This window comes from Orcinus orca, chromosome 11 (assembly GCF_937001465.1).
Source record: "Orcinus orca chromosome 11, mOrcOrc1.1, whole genome shotgun sequence".
NCBI classification, from domain to species: Eukaryota; Metazoa; Chordata; class Mammalia; order Artiodactyla; family Delphinidae; genus Orcinus; species Orcinus orca.
The window spans coordinates 102,499,277-102,514,102 of NC_064569.1; the positions used below are offsets into that span (position 1 = coordinate 102,499,277).

Consider the following 14,826-nt stretch of genomic DNA (forward strand, 5'->3'; position numbering starts at 1 on the left):
TCTGAAACGCCCTCGGCTCTCCTCCCGTCTGAACGAGCGCCCAGAAACTCAACCGAAGTTGAGCTCGTGAAACTCTCAAGGGAAACTGAGGGAGAGGTCACCACGACCCCTGCTCCAACACAGCTGACCCAGAGCTGAGGACAGATCACCAGGCCGCAGGGGGCCGGGGGCTGGCACACGGCGAGCAGGCAGCACCCTGCGGGGGGCACGTGCCAGCCGCCCTCACCCGGGGGCAGCAGAGCTTCAGCAGGTTGATGGTCTTCCCGCAGACATACACGTCGTGGGCGACGTGCCTCAGGAACACGGGGACGCAGTCCTCCACCTCTTTGGAAATAAGCACGTAGCCGTGGGTCCAGTAAAACTTATCTACGTGCGGGACGAGACAGCCGGGTCTGAGTCCAACCACGGCCCCGACCCGCCGAGGGTGTGGGGTCCCGGCCGCAGCCGGCCGCCACCTACCTCTGAAGCCCAAGTACTCGTGGTTCACCTGGATCATGAACTCGCCGTAAACGTCTCTGAAGACCCCACTGTACACCCAGTCGTGGATGAACCTGCCAGGGTGGGTGGGCCAGTGGTGAGGTGGGTGGCACCCACGGGGGTAGACAGCTGCGCCCCGGTGTCCACAGTCCGAACCCCCCATCGTGCCCTCCCCGTGCCACCCCAATCTCTGATCCCTGCGCTGAGCAGGCGCCCCGACGCGAGGACGAGCTCGAACGTGTTAGGGCTGAGCGGGGCCCCGACCCCATGCCGGCCCCCACCGCGTGTAGGGCTCGCAGCTGGTCTTCAGCAGAGACAGCAGGACCGGGTAGTGCTCGTTGCTGCAGTTATCCAGGGCCTCCTGGTAGAGGTAGGAGAGCAGCTTCACCCCCTGGAGGCGGCAAGAGGAGGGCTCAGCGCACACGGCACAGACAGCAGGCGGGGAGCCCTGCCCGTCCCGTGGGGCTGGCCAGGCCCACACCCGGCAGGAACCCAGACTCACAGTGGGGAACGCAGCCCCGGGCGCTCCGCCCCCAGCACCCAGGAGTCCAGTGCCGACACCGCAGAGCTCAGCCAGGTACCTGGACACACAGGCCGGTGAGACCAGGTGAGCAGAACACGTCCCAGGCCCTACTCTGCCTGTCCAGATGGTCTGGCTTTAAAACCACCTGCACCTCAAGGACCTCAGGTGTGAGCCTCCTACCGGGCCCCTCCCAGGGCACCCCACGCAACGCCACCTCCTCCCCAGGTCTGGCCAAGACTGAATTCCCCTGAGTCCACAACCCTTCCCCAAACCTGCCACTATCCGGCCTCCCGAAGGCTGCCACCTCCTCTGCCCTGGATGGCTGCCAAGTCCCCCCTGGGCCCCTCGCCCCCAACACCCCGCTTCAGGCCGTGCTCCACACGTCAGCACAGCCCGACAGCACCCTCCAGATGCCCCCAGGCTCCCATCTCCAGCCCCAGGACCTCCACACTCCTGCCCCTCTGCCTGCAAGAACTCCTCTCCCACTGAGCCCCTCAGCCTGCCCCAGCCCCCCACTTTGCCTTCTCCAGGTGGCACCTGCCAGCGGCCCTTGGCCTGGCATTTACTAACTGGCTCCTGGGTGCCAGGGGCCGGGTCTGTCTGTAGGCACCCTGTGTGCCTGTCAGGCAGGAGCCCCCGATCCTGGGCAGGGCCTGCATGGTGGGCTGCCAACAGACAGCGCCCAGCACCTCGTGAACTCAGCTGGGTCAAGGGGCTGTCCAGACGCCTACCAGGAGGGCTGTTTTCATGGCCGCCCACCACCCAGCAAGCCCCACACCTGCCCCTGTCCAGCTACCAGGCTGCCGTGCCGAGGCTCACCTGAGCTGCCGGCCCAGTTTCTTGAAGAGAAAGGCAATGGTGAGGAGGCTCAGGGTGGGCGGGGTGGAGAGCACGCAGGCCCGGTAGTACTGCAGGTACCTCCTCAGGCCGCTGGTGAAGGCCTGCGGGGCAGGGGGCAGGGGGCTGGGAGGAGGACGGCTAGGCACTTGGGGAACTGCCACCAAGCTCAGAACCAGAGGACAAGCCGGTGCAGGCAAAAGGCAGGGCTTCCACCCCCAACCCTGGGGCTCCGTGTTCCAAGGAACGGGCATCTGTGGGTCACGTGCGGACACCGAGCCTGGCCGGAGCCCGAGGCCACTGCAAATCCTGTCCCCGCAGCCAGGGCCAGCTGCACCGGGAAACCGGACCCTGCGGATCCCAAGCAGCTGGGCTCTGTGCACAGACGCCAGCCCTCAGAGGGTCTCTGGCTGCTCAGATCACTGGGGTCTCGAGGACACACGTGTCCTGGGCAGCCACAGCAGTATGGCCCCAGCTCAGCTCATGCCGTTCCAGGAGGTCTGCGTGGAACACTCCAGAACAAACGTCAGGCACCCCCCAGCAAGGAGACAGCTGTCCCGCCCTCACACCCCAGAGAGCCGACACATCAGTCCTGTCTTGGTTTCCTTCTGCCCTCCTAGCCCCACTGTGACCCATCCTAGAACCTGAGCCTCGTCACGTCACCCCAGCAGCCCCGCTGCGTTGCCCGCACCCTTCTCTCAGCCTGGATGCCCCTCCCACGCAGCTGCCCCCGCTGCCCTGGGGGCTGTTGCCAGCGAATGGGCCAAAGACAAGGCTTTCAAGAGGACCTGGTTCAGCCCCATGCCAGGGACCCAGTGGGGAACAGGCAGCATGGGCCCAACCCACACCGCCTGGCCTGCCCCCGGGGCCCCCAGCACTGGCCACACCTGCCTCGCACTCTCTCGTGGCCCCAACATGTCTGCCCCAGGTTTCCAGTGAAGTGACGGGCCAGGTAAGACGTAATCGCCGGCCACCCCATTCCTGAAGGGCAACTGACGGATTTGGGACATCACCGAGGAGAACACCGTTTGTACTCAGAGGCCCTGGTGCAGGACCTGTGGACAGCTCTCAGGCACACCTGCAGCAGCATGAGGCGGGGCCGTACCTGGAACACAAGGCCCTCGCTGCACGAGGAGTCCAGCACAGGCTGCAGAGAGAAGTGGCTCAGGCGCGCGTAGTGCGTCCCGCACTCAGCCACCTCCGAGAGGAGGCTGCTGATGCTCTCGGGGGATGCTCCTGAGACGTGGACACCCTGCTTCACCGTGAAGGCCTGCGCTGGCTGGACAGGACGAAGGCGGGGGTCACTGGGGCCGGGCATCCAGAGCCAGTGTGGTGCTGCATCCCGTTCCACCCGTGCACCCAACCACAGCACTGCCCACAGCACCCCCAAGACCAGGGGCCCCGACCCAGATACACACACAGGAAAGGGCGCAGGAGGCAGAAGGCCTTCCAGGCTACCTGAGGGGTGCACACAGACACCTGCTTGGGGCTGGGGCTGTGAGAAAGTGCTTGCCGTTAGATCAGGCACCTGTCCTGAGGAAATAATGGAAAAGGCACACAGACACCTGCCATGGCGTGTTCCCCACAATATGGTTTACAACCGCAGAGCACGGAAACAACCTAAGAGAGGGCTGACTGCAACCACACTTGTGGGATGCAGTGAAAGCTGTGTGAACAGGAAAACGTACAGCTGCAGGTACCTGCGCTGAAAAGAAGGTCTCAAATAAATACCCACACTGTATACCTTAATGAAGTAGAAAAAGAGCAAATGAAACCCAAAGCTAACAGAAGAAGAGAAACAATAAAATAGGGAATAGAGGGGCTTCCCTGGTGGCGCAGTGGTTAAGCATCAGCCTGCCAGTGCAGGGGACACGATTTGAGCTCTGGTCCGGGAATATCCCACATGCTGTGGAGCTACTGAGCCTGCGCACCACAAATACCGTGCTCCGCAACGAGATAGGCCACCGCTATAAGAAGCCCACGCACCACAACGAAGAGTAGCCCCCGACTGCCACAACTAGAGGAAGCCTGCGCACAGCAACGAAGACCCAACACAGCCTTAAATTAATTCATTCATTAATTAATTGGGAAAAAATAGGCTGGGACCAGCACAACACCTCCCAACAAGATAATAAATGTTAACGTCATGTGAATTTTACAATTTAAAGAAAATAAAATCAACAAAAACCCCAAAATGAAAAGTCCAACACCATATGGCTTCACTGGTAAATCCTACCAAACAATTAAAGAACTACCACCAGTTATTCTTAAACTCTTCCAAAAATTAAAGAGGAGGGAACACTTCCTAATTCTAAGAGGCCAGTATTGCCCTGATGCCAAAGCAAGATAAAGACATTACAAGGAAAAGACTACAGGCCAACATCCCTTATGAACACAGATGCAAAAATCCTTGATAATACTGAATCTATCAGCATGTTAAAGGATTATACACCATGACCACGTGGGTTTTATCTCAGCAATGCAAGGGCAGTTCAACATACAAAAATCAATGTAGGGACTTCCCTGGTGGCGCAGTGGTTAACAATCCCCCTGCCGATGCAGGGGACACGGGTTCGAGCCCTGGTCCGGGAAGATCCCACATGCCACAGAGCAACTAAGCCCGTGTGCCGTAACTACTGAGCCTGCACTCTAGAGCCCGCAAGCCACAACTACTGAGCCCGCATGCCACAACTACTGAAGCCCGCACGCCTAGAGCCCATGCTCCGCAGCAAGAGAAGCCACTGCAATGAGAAGCACGCGCACCGCAATGAAGAGTAGCCCCCGGCTTTCCACAGCTAGAGAAAGCCCACACGCAGCAATGAAGACCCGAGGTAGCCAAAAATAAATAAATGAATAAATTTATTTTTAAAAAAATCAATGTAATACACATTAATAGAACGAAGGAAAAAATTAGATATGATCATCTCAGCAGATGCAAAAAAACCAACTGACAAAACTCAATACTCTTTCATGATAAAAACACTCAATAAACTAGGAAAAGAATGGAACTTTCTCAACAGGATAAAGGCCACGTGTGAAAAACCCACAGCTTACGTGACACTCAGTGGTGAGAGACTGAAAGCTTTCCCCCGAGGATAAGGAACAAGGCAAGGATGGCTGTTTTCACCACTTCTGTTCAACATAATACTGGAAGTCCCAGCCAGAGCAATTAGGCAAGAAGAAGCAATTTTAATATCCAAATTGGAAAGGAAGAAGAAAATTATCTGTCTGCAGATAACATGATCTTACACACAGAAAACACTAAAGAATCTACAGGGACTTCCCTGGTGGCGCAGTGGTTAAGAATCCACCTGCCAATGTAGTGGACACAGGTTCTAGCCCTGGTCCGGGAAGATCCCACATGCCACGGAGCAACTAAGCCCGTGCGCCACAACTACTGAGCCTGCGCTCTAGAGCCCGTGAGCCACAACTACTGAGCCCGCGTGCCACAACTAATGAAGCCCACGCGCCTAGAGCCCGTGCTCCACAACATGAGAAGCCACCGCAATGAGAAACCCTCACACTGCAATGAAGAGTAGCCCCCGCTCGCAGCAAGCAGAGAAAGCCCGCGCGCAACAACGAAGACCCAACACAGCCCCAAAATAAATAAATAAATAGATTTATAAAAAAAAAAAATCTACAAAACACCTGTTAGAGCTAATAAAGGAATTCAGCAAAGTTCCAGGATATGAAATCAACAAACAAAAATCAGTTGTATTTCTATACACTTGCAACGAACAAGCCAAATAAAGGAAACTAAGAAAACAATTCCAGTTACTAGTGTAACATAAGAATAAAATCCTTAAGAGAGAAACTTAACTGAGAAGGCAAAAGACTTGTTACAGTGAAAACTAGAAAACATCGCTGAAAGAAATTAAAGACCTAAATAAATGCGAAGACACCCAACGTTCACGGACTGGAATGTCTAGTAATGTTAGGATAATAATACACCCAGGGAATTCCCTGGCTGTCCATGGTTAAGACTCAGCACTTCCACTGCAGGGAGCACGGGTTCAATCCCTGGTCAGGGAACTAAGATCCCACATGCTGTGTGGTGTGGCCAAAAATAATAATAATAATACACCCAAATCGATCTGTGGATTCAATGCAATGCCTATCAATATCCCAATGGTGTTTTTAGCAGAAATAGGAAAAACCATCCTAAAATTCATAATGGTATTGCAAGGGGCCCTGAATAACCACAGCAATCTTAAAAAAAAGTTGTAAAACTCACACCTCCCAAGGTCAAAACTTCCTACAAAGTTACAGTAATCAAAACAGTGTAGAACTTGGGGAGTTCCCTGCTGCCCTAGTGGTTAGGACTCGGCGCTCTCACTGCCGTGGGCCGGGTTCAATCCTTGGTTTGAACTGAGATCCCGCAAGCTGCGCAGCACGGCACCCCAAAAAAACAGAACACTGTAGTACTGACATTAGGACAGACATGAAGACCAGTGGAACAGAACAGAGGCCAAAAATAAACACTCACATATACGGTCAATTAATGCATAAGGATACCAAGACCATACAAATGGGGAAAGAACAGTCTTTTCAACAAATGGTGCTCGGTAAACAGACTATCCACATGCAAAAGATTTGAGTTGGACCCTCCCCCTGCACTTGAGTTAATACAAAATTAACTCAAACTTGATCAAATATCTAAACTTAAGAGCTAAAACAATAAACTCTTAGAAGGAAACATAGAGGCCTTGAATTTGGTGATTTCTCAAATATGACACCAAAGGTACAAGCAACAAAAGAAAGAAAAAGAAAACCTGAACTTCATCAGAATGAAAAACTTTTGTACTTCAAAGGATACTATCAAGAGAATGAAAAAACAACCTACAGAATGGGAGAAAATATTTGCAAATCATATATCTGATAAGGGATTACTATCCACAATATATAAAGAACTCCAACTCAACGGCCCAATTCAAAAAAGGGCAAAGGACATGTGAGGACACAGTAAGAAAGCAGCTGTCTGAAAGCCAAGGAGAAAGGCCTCAGGAGAAATTAATCCTGCAAGCACCTTAATATTGTACCTCCGGCATCCAAAACTATGGGAAAATACATTTCCGTTCTCTAAACCCAAAAACAAACAAACAAAAAAAAGGCAAAGGACCAAAATAGACATTTCTTCAAAAAAGACATGCCCATGAGGAATGCTCGGGACTTCCCTGGTGGCACAGTGGTTAAGAATCCACCTGCCAACGCAGGGGACACGGGTTGGAGCCCTGGTCCAGGAAGATCTCACATGCCATGGAGCAAATAAGCCCGTGTGACACAACTACTGAGTCTGTGTGCCACAACTACTGAAGCCCATGCGCCTAGAGCCCATGCTCCACAACAAAAGAAGCCACCGCGGGCTTCCCTGGTGGCGCAGTGGTTGAGAGTCCGCCTGCCGATGCAGGGGACGCGGGTTCGTGTCCCGGTCCGGGAAGATCCCACATGCCGGGGAGCAGCTGGGCCCGTGAGCCATGGCCGCTGAGCCTGCGCGTCCGGAGCCTGTGCTCCACAACGGGAGAGGCCACAGCAGTGAGAGGCCTGCGTACCGCAAAAAAAAAAAAAAAAGAAGCCACCGCAATGAGAAGCCTGTGCATCGCAACGAAGAGTAGCCCTGCTCGCCGCAACTTGAGAAGGCCTGCGCAGAGCAACGAAGACCCAACGCAGCCAAGAATTAATTAATTAAAAACAAAAAGGGAAAAAAATCTTAAAAAAAATAAATGCTCAGCATAATTAGCCATGATGGAAATGCAGATCTAAACTACAATGAGATACCACTTCACACCTGCTGGGGTGGCTACTATTTACCAAAAAAGGGGTGGGGGGATAAGTATTGGTAAGGACGCAGAAAGACTGAAACCCCAGGCCACTGCTGGAGGGAGTGTAAAAGGGTGCAGCCATGGTGGAAAATAATCTGTTGGCTCCTCGGAAAGTTAAACATATACTGTATGACCCCTGCAATTACTGCAATTCCACTCCTAGGAATATATCCAAATGAACTAAAAGCTGGGACTCAACAGATTCTTGTGCACCCATGTTCACACAGCACTATTCACAACAGCCAAAAGGTGAAATCCACACAAGTGTCCATCAATGTGATGAATGGATAGCAAAGTGCAGTCTATATATGCATGGAATACTTCTCAGCCTTAAAAAGAAGGAAATTCTGACACTGGTTAGAACATGAATGAACCCTGAGAACGTTATGCTGAATGAAATAAGTCAGACACAAAAGGACAAACGCTGTATGATTCCACTCATATGAGGAAAATCACAGAGACAGGAAGTAGAAAGGTGGGTACCGTGGGCTGGGGGAGGGGGAAATGGGGAGTCAGTGTTTAATGAGGACAGAGTTTCGGTTTGGGAAGATGAAAAATTTTGGAAACAGACAGTGGGATGATTACACAACATTGTGAACGTAATTAATGCTACTGAATAGTACACCTGATAGTGGGTAAGATGGTAAATTTTAAGTTACGTCTGTTTTACCACAATTTTAAAAGGGTGGAGAGGGCTGCTTCCACTCCACAGAGAAGGGCCATTCACACAACAGAACACTATGAGGCCACGAATGCGGAGTCGGAACAGCGTTCCGAGCTGCTGAGAGGGCAGCTCAGCACCAGGACCGCCTGGAGTCGGCTGGAGCGCGTCTGCACCAAGCCCAGGACGTGCTTCTAGCACACGCTCCACCTGAGAACAGCCCTGGGAAGTACACTGAAGACGCAGAGAGACCGGGCACAGGACAAGGGAAGCATGTGCAGAACAACACATACAAAAGGCCCCGCCCCCGCCCCGCCCGCACTTCCCGAGGATCCACGGAGACGGGTGCATTTCTCTTCTTCCACTGACGGCAAAAAACATCTTACTTTTATTCAGTTTTTAAAAGGATGTTAATGAATTAATACTCTTTAGAACTGAAACGAAAAGACAATCACCAGGCAGGCGGTCAAGTGGGCTTCCCGACCACACGCCACCCTGGACTCTGTGGCCGCTGCCCTCCCCCTCCCACCCAGCGCCCAGGTGTGTCACGTGTGAGCATGTCCTTACCTGGCAGAGGGAAAACGTGGCGGACACGACCCCAATCAGGATGTTGAGCGCGTCCTTCACCAGCTCGCACTCCTTCACCAGGACGGGCTGCGGGGCCTGCAGGAGGCCCCCGCCCAGCACCTGCAGCCCTGCTTGGCAGAGCCGGCAGGACCTGTCGAAGGCGGCCCTTCCGGCCTCGGTGAGGTAGGGCTCCTCTCGGTGGCCAGGCGGGCTGTGGGGGACAGAGGGGGGCAGCGAGTGGACGTGAACAGAAGGCGGGACAAAGCGGTTCAACAGCATAAAACGTCTAAGACCAGGTGTGACTCCCCACGGCCCCCAGCTCTCCAGCAGCGCCCGGCAGGCCGTCAGACGGTGCCGCGCAGACAGGGTCCGGAAGCAGCAGCACACGCCCGCGCCGCCCAGCGCCTCCGGGCACACGGCGGTCCTCCGGCTGCCCACCGGCTCACGACGGCCTCTACATGGGAAACAACACCCAAGCCTGGAGCAGAACATTAACAACAGCGCACGTGTCCATCGCCAGAGGAGTGGAGAAGGACGCGATCCGTCCACACGAGGGAACTATCATCCAGCCTTAAAAAGAAAGGAAATTCTGACACAACGTGTCAGATGCTACAACACAGAGGAACCCTGAGGGCGTGACGCTGTGATACAAGCCAGTCACAAGACAACAAGTACTGAGTGACCCCACTCCTGTGGGGTCCCTAAAGTAGTCACAACCACAGAGACAGAAAGGAGAAGGGTGGGGGCCAGAGGCTGGGGGAGGGGGAGGGGGAGTGAGTGTGTAATGGGGACCGAGCCTCGGTTTGGGAGAATGAAACAGTTCTGGAGACGGATGGTGGTGATGGTCACACCACGTGAATGTCCTTAATGCCACTGAACCGTACACTTAAAAAGGGTTAAGATGGGGCTTCCCTGGTGGCGCAGTGGTTGAGAGTCCACCTGCTGATGCAGGGGACGCGGGTTCATGCCCCGGTCCGGGAGAGGCCACAACGGTGAGAGGCCCGCGTACCTCAAAAAAAAAAAAAAAAGCATTAAGATGATAAATTTTATGTTATGTGCATTTTATCACCCTCCCCCCACAAAAGCACAAAGAATGTACAGAGGAAAAAGTCTCCTGAAATTCCAGGAGAAATCAGGCCAGCTGGGTCTCACAGAGGGTGGCTCTGGGCACACATCCACCCCTGAGGTCTTTGCCTATGGGGGTCCTGTAGGAAGTTCAGGAACTACCAGTGTCTGCCCAGCCCGGTCACACTGTTCAAAAGAGGCCAAAAAGACAGTATCACTTCTCTTTTTTTTTTTGCGGTACGCGGGCCTCTCACTGCTGTGGCCTCTCCCGTTGCGGAGCACAGGCTCTGGACGCGCAGGCTCAGCGGCCATGGCTCACGGGCCCAGCCGCTCCACGGCATATGGGATCCTCCCGGACCGGGGCACGAAGCCGTGTTCCCTGCATCAGCAGGTGGACTCTCAACCACTGCGCCACCAGGGAAGGCCAGTATCACTTCTTAAACATTCCTTTGGAAACCACCAACCCTACTGAAAGTATGAAAGAACTGTTCTTTAAAATCCACTGGAAAGAGTAATTTCTCAATAAAAGGAGCCCGAGAAAAATCTCAGAACTTGTCAAAACCAAAAATGCTTTTTAACGAACACTGCACCATAATGCGCTCCTTCCCTCACTCACCAAGTGTCTGAGAGCAGCGGCCAGAGCAGGACAAGCCCAGTCCTCATGGGGCAGGTGCGCGGACACAAGCTACAAGGAGGCGCGACTCACCGCCCATGACACGGGTCCCAGAGGGACCCGAGACACTGGTCAGGAAGGCCCCGGGAGCAAGGCCACACCTGGAGCAGTGTCCCTGGTGGAGGGAGCGGCCTGTGTGAAAGCCCAGAGACAGGAAGAGAAAGGGGCCAGGTGCTCGGGGCTCAGTGTGGGGAGGGCGAGGGCAGGGGCCGGCGGTCCACAGTCCAGATGGGGAGGCCATGAGGCATGGCAGGCAGAGTGGCGGCGCACCTCTGATTTCCATCCCTGGAAAGTGGTACTGGCCGAGTGGAGGATAGCCTGAGTGGGCAGGAAAAGCGTGCAGGACGGTCCTGAGTGCCCCGATCTGCAGGTGGGGCCCAGCCGGGCCACGACACCAGCCCACACTCCCCTGGGGCAGGAAGAGCTCGAGGAAAGGAGGAGACTCGGACCTCCAGGGTCCTTCCGAATGGCCCTCCAGGGGGTCCCCCGGGGGATGCATGTGCTGCAAGCACCACCCCTCTGCGCACTCGAGTGCTAGGCTCCTGCCCACCCTTCCAGGGCCAACTCCCGACCACTGTGGCCACACGACCCTTTCAGTGGCTCAGAGCTGAGGGAGGAGAGTCCATGAAGGAAAACAAACTCACACTTGGACCCAGAGAGAATTTGGCCTGTAACATCAATGAAAACACTTCCCCAGAAAGGGCGACAGACACAGAGGACTCCTGGCAGCAGGGAGACCGACGCTGGCTCACAGGGTGAGGCACAGGGGCAGGGGTCCTCTGGGGGTTCTCAAGGAGAGGGCAGAGCTCACAATCCAGGGGCTGCAGGTGGACAGGGCGCCGCAACTGCCCATTCGTCAGAGCTCCTGGCAGGAAACTAGCAGGCGGCTGGGATTCAACTGCAACAAGTTCCCGAGATTCTCCAAATGAACTCCAGTGACAGGCCTCAGGGGTTGGGGCAGCAGGTTACGATGGAGCAGGCAGTGGAAGAGCTTTGGGGGAGTGAGCTCAGGCCGTGCCCAGCCACGAGCTGGCCGGGCGTCTCCTGCGGGAGCGCGGGGCACAGGCTATCGCGCTGGCTGCCGTCCTCCTGGAAGGGACACCGCAAGGTACTCCTCACGCTGGAGCTGTGGGGCCAGTTCTGCTTTCGGGGGACACTGAGGGGATTAAGCGCATTCAGAAAAAGGGACGAGGATGTTGACCAGCTGAGCAACCATGTCTCCTGAACAGTGACCTGCAAAACTGAGCCTAGCAAAGTGGGAGCTGGTAACTGAAATACCACTAGCGAATATTTACAAAAGAAAGCAGTAGCTGCTTGACGGCCAGTGCTTAGACTCGTGAGGGGTTAGCAAACAGCGGAGCGACTAGATTTGCTCTGTGCACACAAGACAGGGTGAAGACTTAACAGGAAGTCACAGGGCAGAGAAGCCCCTCAAAGACAAGACAACCACCAAAACCGACGGTGCCTGGGGGAATCCATGTGGGGGAAGATGACCACGCCAGGAAAGCGACCCCAGCAGGAGCAGGGCCCACACAGCATCCCCGAGGGCGTGCTCACCCTTGGGAGGCACTCGGCTCCCTGGGAACCCCACCTCGTTCACCCAGTGCTCCCCAAACTGGCATCCCACAAAAATGCCAGCAGATGAGATGCAACAAGAGAATCCCATGACCAAACATTTGGGAAATGTGTCCTCTACCCCCACTCTGGGAGGTTGCGAGACACCAGCACACTACAGACTGAGAGATCCTGTGTGCAGAGGCCGTGGACGGGAAGAGCATCTACCAGGGAAACACTGCGAGGACCGAACTTCTCACCAGAGGACCACCCTCAGTCGTTATAGACGTGAAGAACGTTCCCTCGTCAGCACCCCATGCCCAGCACTGACCACACACCTCCGACTGGGAGCCACCGTGGCCAGGATGTAACTCAGTTGCCAACTGACCACTCGGACTGCGAAGTGCGATCTGCAGAAGTTACTGGTTCAGTGGGAACCTGCGTAGGCCCGAGAGCCCTCTCCGCCTGCACTTCTCTCAACCCCTCGGGCGCAGACAACTTATACACAGCTTGACTGAAACTTGCAAGTTCCTAAACCCAACCACCTGGGCTCTCTGAGTAAAGGCCAGGTTCACCGGGGGCGGGGGGTGGGGCACTGTGCGTTTTAAGGCAAAGCTCACGAACCATCCAACTTGCTCCCAGCACCTCCGCTTGCTGGCCTCGTAGGTGAGCACGGCGTCCCACAGGTCGGTGTCTGGAGTCATGCCCGGCTCAGACTGGGAGTCAGGAGTCAGATTGGATGCCGATTGAAACCCTTCATCTTCCGACTGATCCACACTCGAAGAGACCTAGAGGCCAAGGGAAAAGGACATTTCACCTGGACATGGTGTCTAGATTTCACCTGAGTGGGATGAGAGCTCCAGGGGCACTTCCACACGCTTCCATTTACTCTATGGGAAAGACCCGGCAGAACGTTTCTTCTATTTTCCTCAAGCACATAAGTAGTATACCATGTTTTCACCCCTAAGGAATCATTTAAGGAATTAAACTAATTCGTTACCAATTCCCAATTTCACACAACACAGGCTTGCTGAGGCTTACGAGCCTCAAAATAACTGACAATGACATTTTTCACAAGATGTCTCCGATCTGGAAATTCCATTTTGGGAAACCCAGCATAAAAAAGTCACATAGACACAGAAAAACTCACGTCCGCCAAGATGTTTGCTACAGCATTATGGTTGAAAACAATCTAAATGCCTCACAGTAAGGGAATAACTGAACGATGACAGAACACCCTTTCAGCAAAGCCGCAAAATGCAAAGGCAAAAGACAATTTACTTAATAACGGAAAAATCCCACCTTACCGGGAAAACCGCATATAACACTGCACGAACAGCAGGAACAAATGTTTTTTTGCCACCTATGGCTACTGAACACTTGAAACGCAGGAAGGAACCGGATTTATTTCATCTTCATGAACTTGAATTTAAACATCAACTCGAAGGCAAAAGAAGTGACTGAACAGTAAATACAAGAGGAAAGCGGCACGTAGCCGGGGGCTGCGCGGGAGGGGAGGGGGGTGGGGTGGGAGTCCCCACGGCTCAGCCGCCAGTGCTCCGAACTCCAGCTGTCCTCCTTTTGCCCCGATGGAAGGAAGGTCAAACGAGGCCCTTCCCAAGCCCGGGGAGCCGGAGGCAGGAAGCAAACACTCTACCTTGATGGCCAGTCCGGAGAGGTCTGCGCTGTCCGGCACCGGGGGCAGGTCCAGGCGGACGTCCAGGTCGGCCGTGCGGCTGTGCACCAGGGCTCCAAAGAGCGAGACGCGGGTGTCCCTCTCAAACCTGTCCCCGCAGGGGTCGCCATACGAGAAGAGCCCGACGGCGGGCAGGCCGGTGCCCGGCGCCGCCTCCATCACCTGCAGCGTCTTCCGGACCAGGTCCCGACACAGATACTCCTCTCCGGAGATGAGTGACCGCACGTCCGCCTCCAACCCGCTCAGATCGGCGCAGTCGTAGCCGCCGTAGGGAACGTCTCTCCCGACGGGCCGGCTGTGCAGGAAGAAGTCCCGCCGGCGCCGCAGCATTCGCGGGGGCCCGCTGCCCGCCAGCCGCACCAGCAGGTCCAGCACGGATCCCAGCTCCGCCAGCGGCCGGCGATGCGCGGCCTCCAGCTCCTCCACCAACTCCTCCAGGCGGTCGGCCTCGGCGCCCAGGCCGCTCACTCGCAAGTCGAAGGACAGCATGAGGATCCTGTTTTTCACCGGGAGTCTCGGGAGGCCGGGCTGCAGCTTGCGGGTCTCATCTTGAAAGAGGCTCGTGAACAGAACGTTGTAGGCCACCCTCTTGAGGCTCTGCTTGGCCTTCTTGCGGCTCCCGCGGCGCTGGCCAGAGTGAGCCTTCGCGGCCGGCAGGAGGGCCTCGCACAGGTCGTCCACCAGCTGGGGGACGCTGGCCATGCCCCCTCCTCACGCCGGGTCCTCGAGCGCGGCCTGACTCGCCTTCTCGGGGCCCCGGAGAGGGGACGGCCGGCAGAGGCACCGCCGAGGACGGAGCGTGGGCCAGACCCGCGCGCCCGCTCGCCTGCCGGATCCCCTCACCCCGGAGACAGCGCGCAGCCCCAGCTCCCGCCACCGCGTCACCGCCGCGCGGCCAGCCAGACAGCCGGAGCAAGCGCACCGGAACTGCGTCACCTGGGAGGCGGGCGGCAC

General features: G+C 55.6%; 1 protein-coding gene across 6 annotated transcripts in view; it reads right to left on the reverse strand.

Moving 5' to 3' along the window:
• TUBGCP6 (tubulin gamma complex associated protein 6) overlaps window positions 1-14,818 on the reverse strand; it is a 25,722-nt gene extending 10,904 nt beyond the window's left edge. For 5 of the 6 annotated variants that reach the window (XR_007470191.1, XR_004476725.2, XM_012536662.3 and 2 more), the window contains exons 1-9: window positions 13,834-14,818; window positions 12,801-12,964; window positions 8,885-9,095; window positions 2,943-3,116; window positions 1,820-1,941; window positions 980-1,058; window positions 759-868; window positions 460-551; window positions 227-366 (exon numbers count right to left, since the gene is read on the reverse strand). Coding sequence is in view for 4 of the 6 variants with exons in the window: in XM_012536662.3 (XP_012392116.2) it covers window positions 227-366; window positions 460-551; window positions 759-868; window positions 980-1,058; window positions 1,820-1,941; window positions 2,943-3,116; window positions 8,885-9,095; window positions 12,801-12,964; window positions 13,834-14,574 (1,833 nt within the window). In the remaining 2 variants the exon portion in view is untranslated. Of the gene's footprint in view, window positions 1-226; window positions 367-459; window positions 552-758; window positions 869-979; window positions 1,059-1,819; window positions 1,942-2,942; window positions 3,117-8,884; window positions 9,096-12,800; window positions 12,965-13,483; window positions 13,762-13,833 lie in introns of those variants that run through there. The other variant, XM_049694580.1, reaches the window with a different exon arrangement.
• Between the last annotated feature and the right edge of the window lie 8 nt (window positions 14,819-14,826).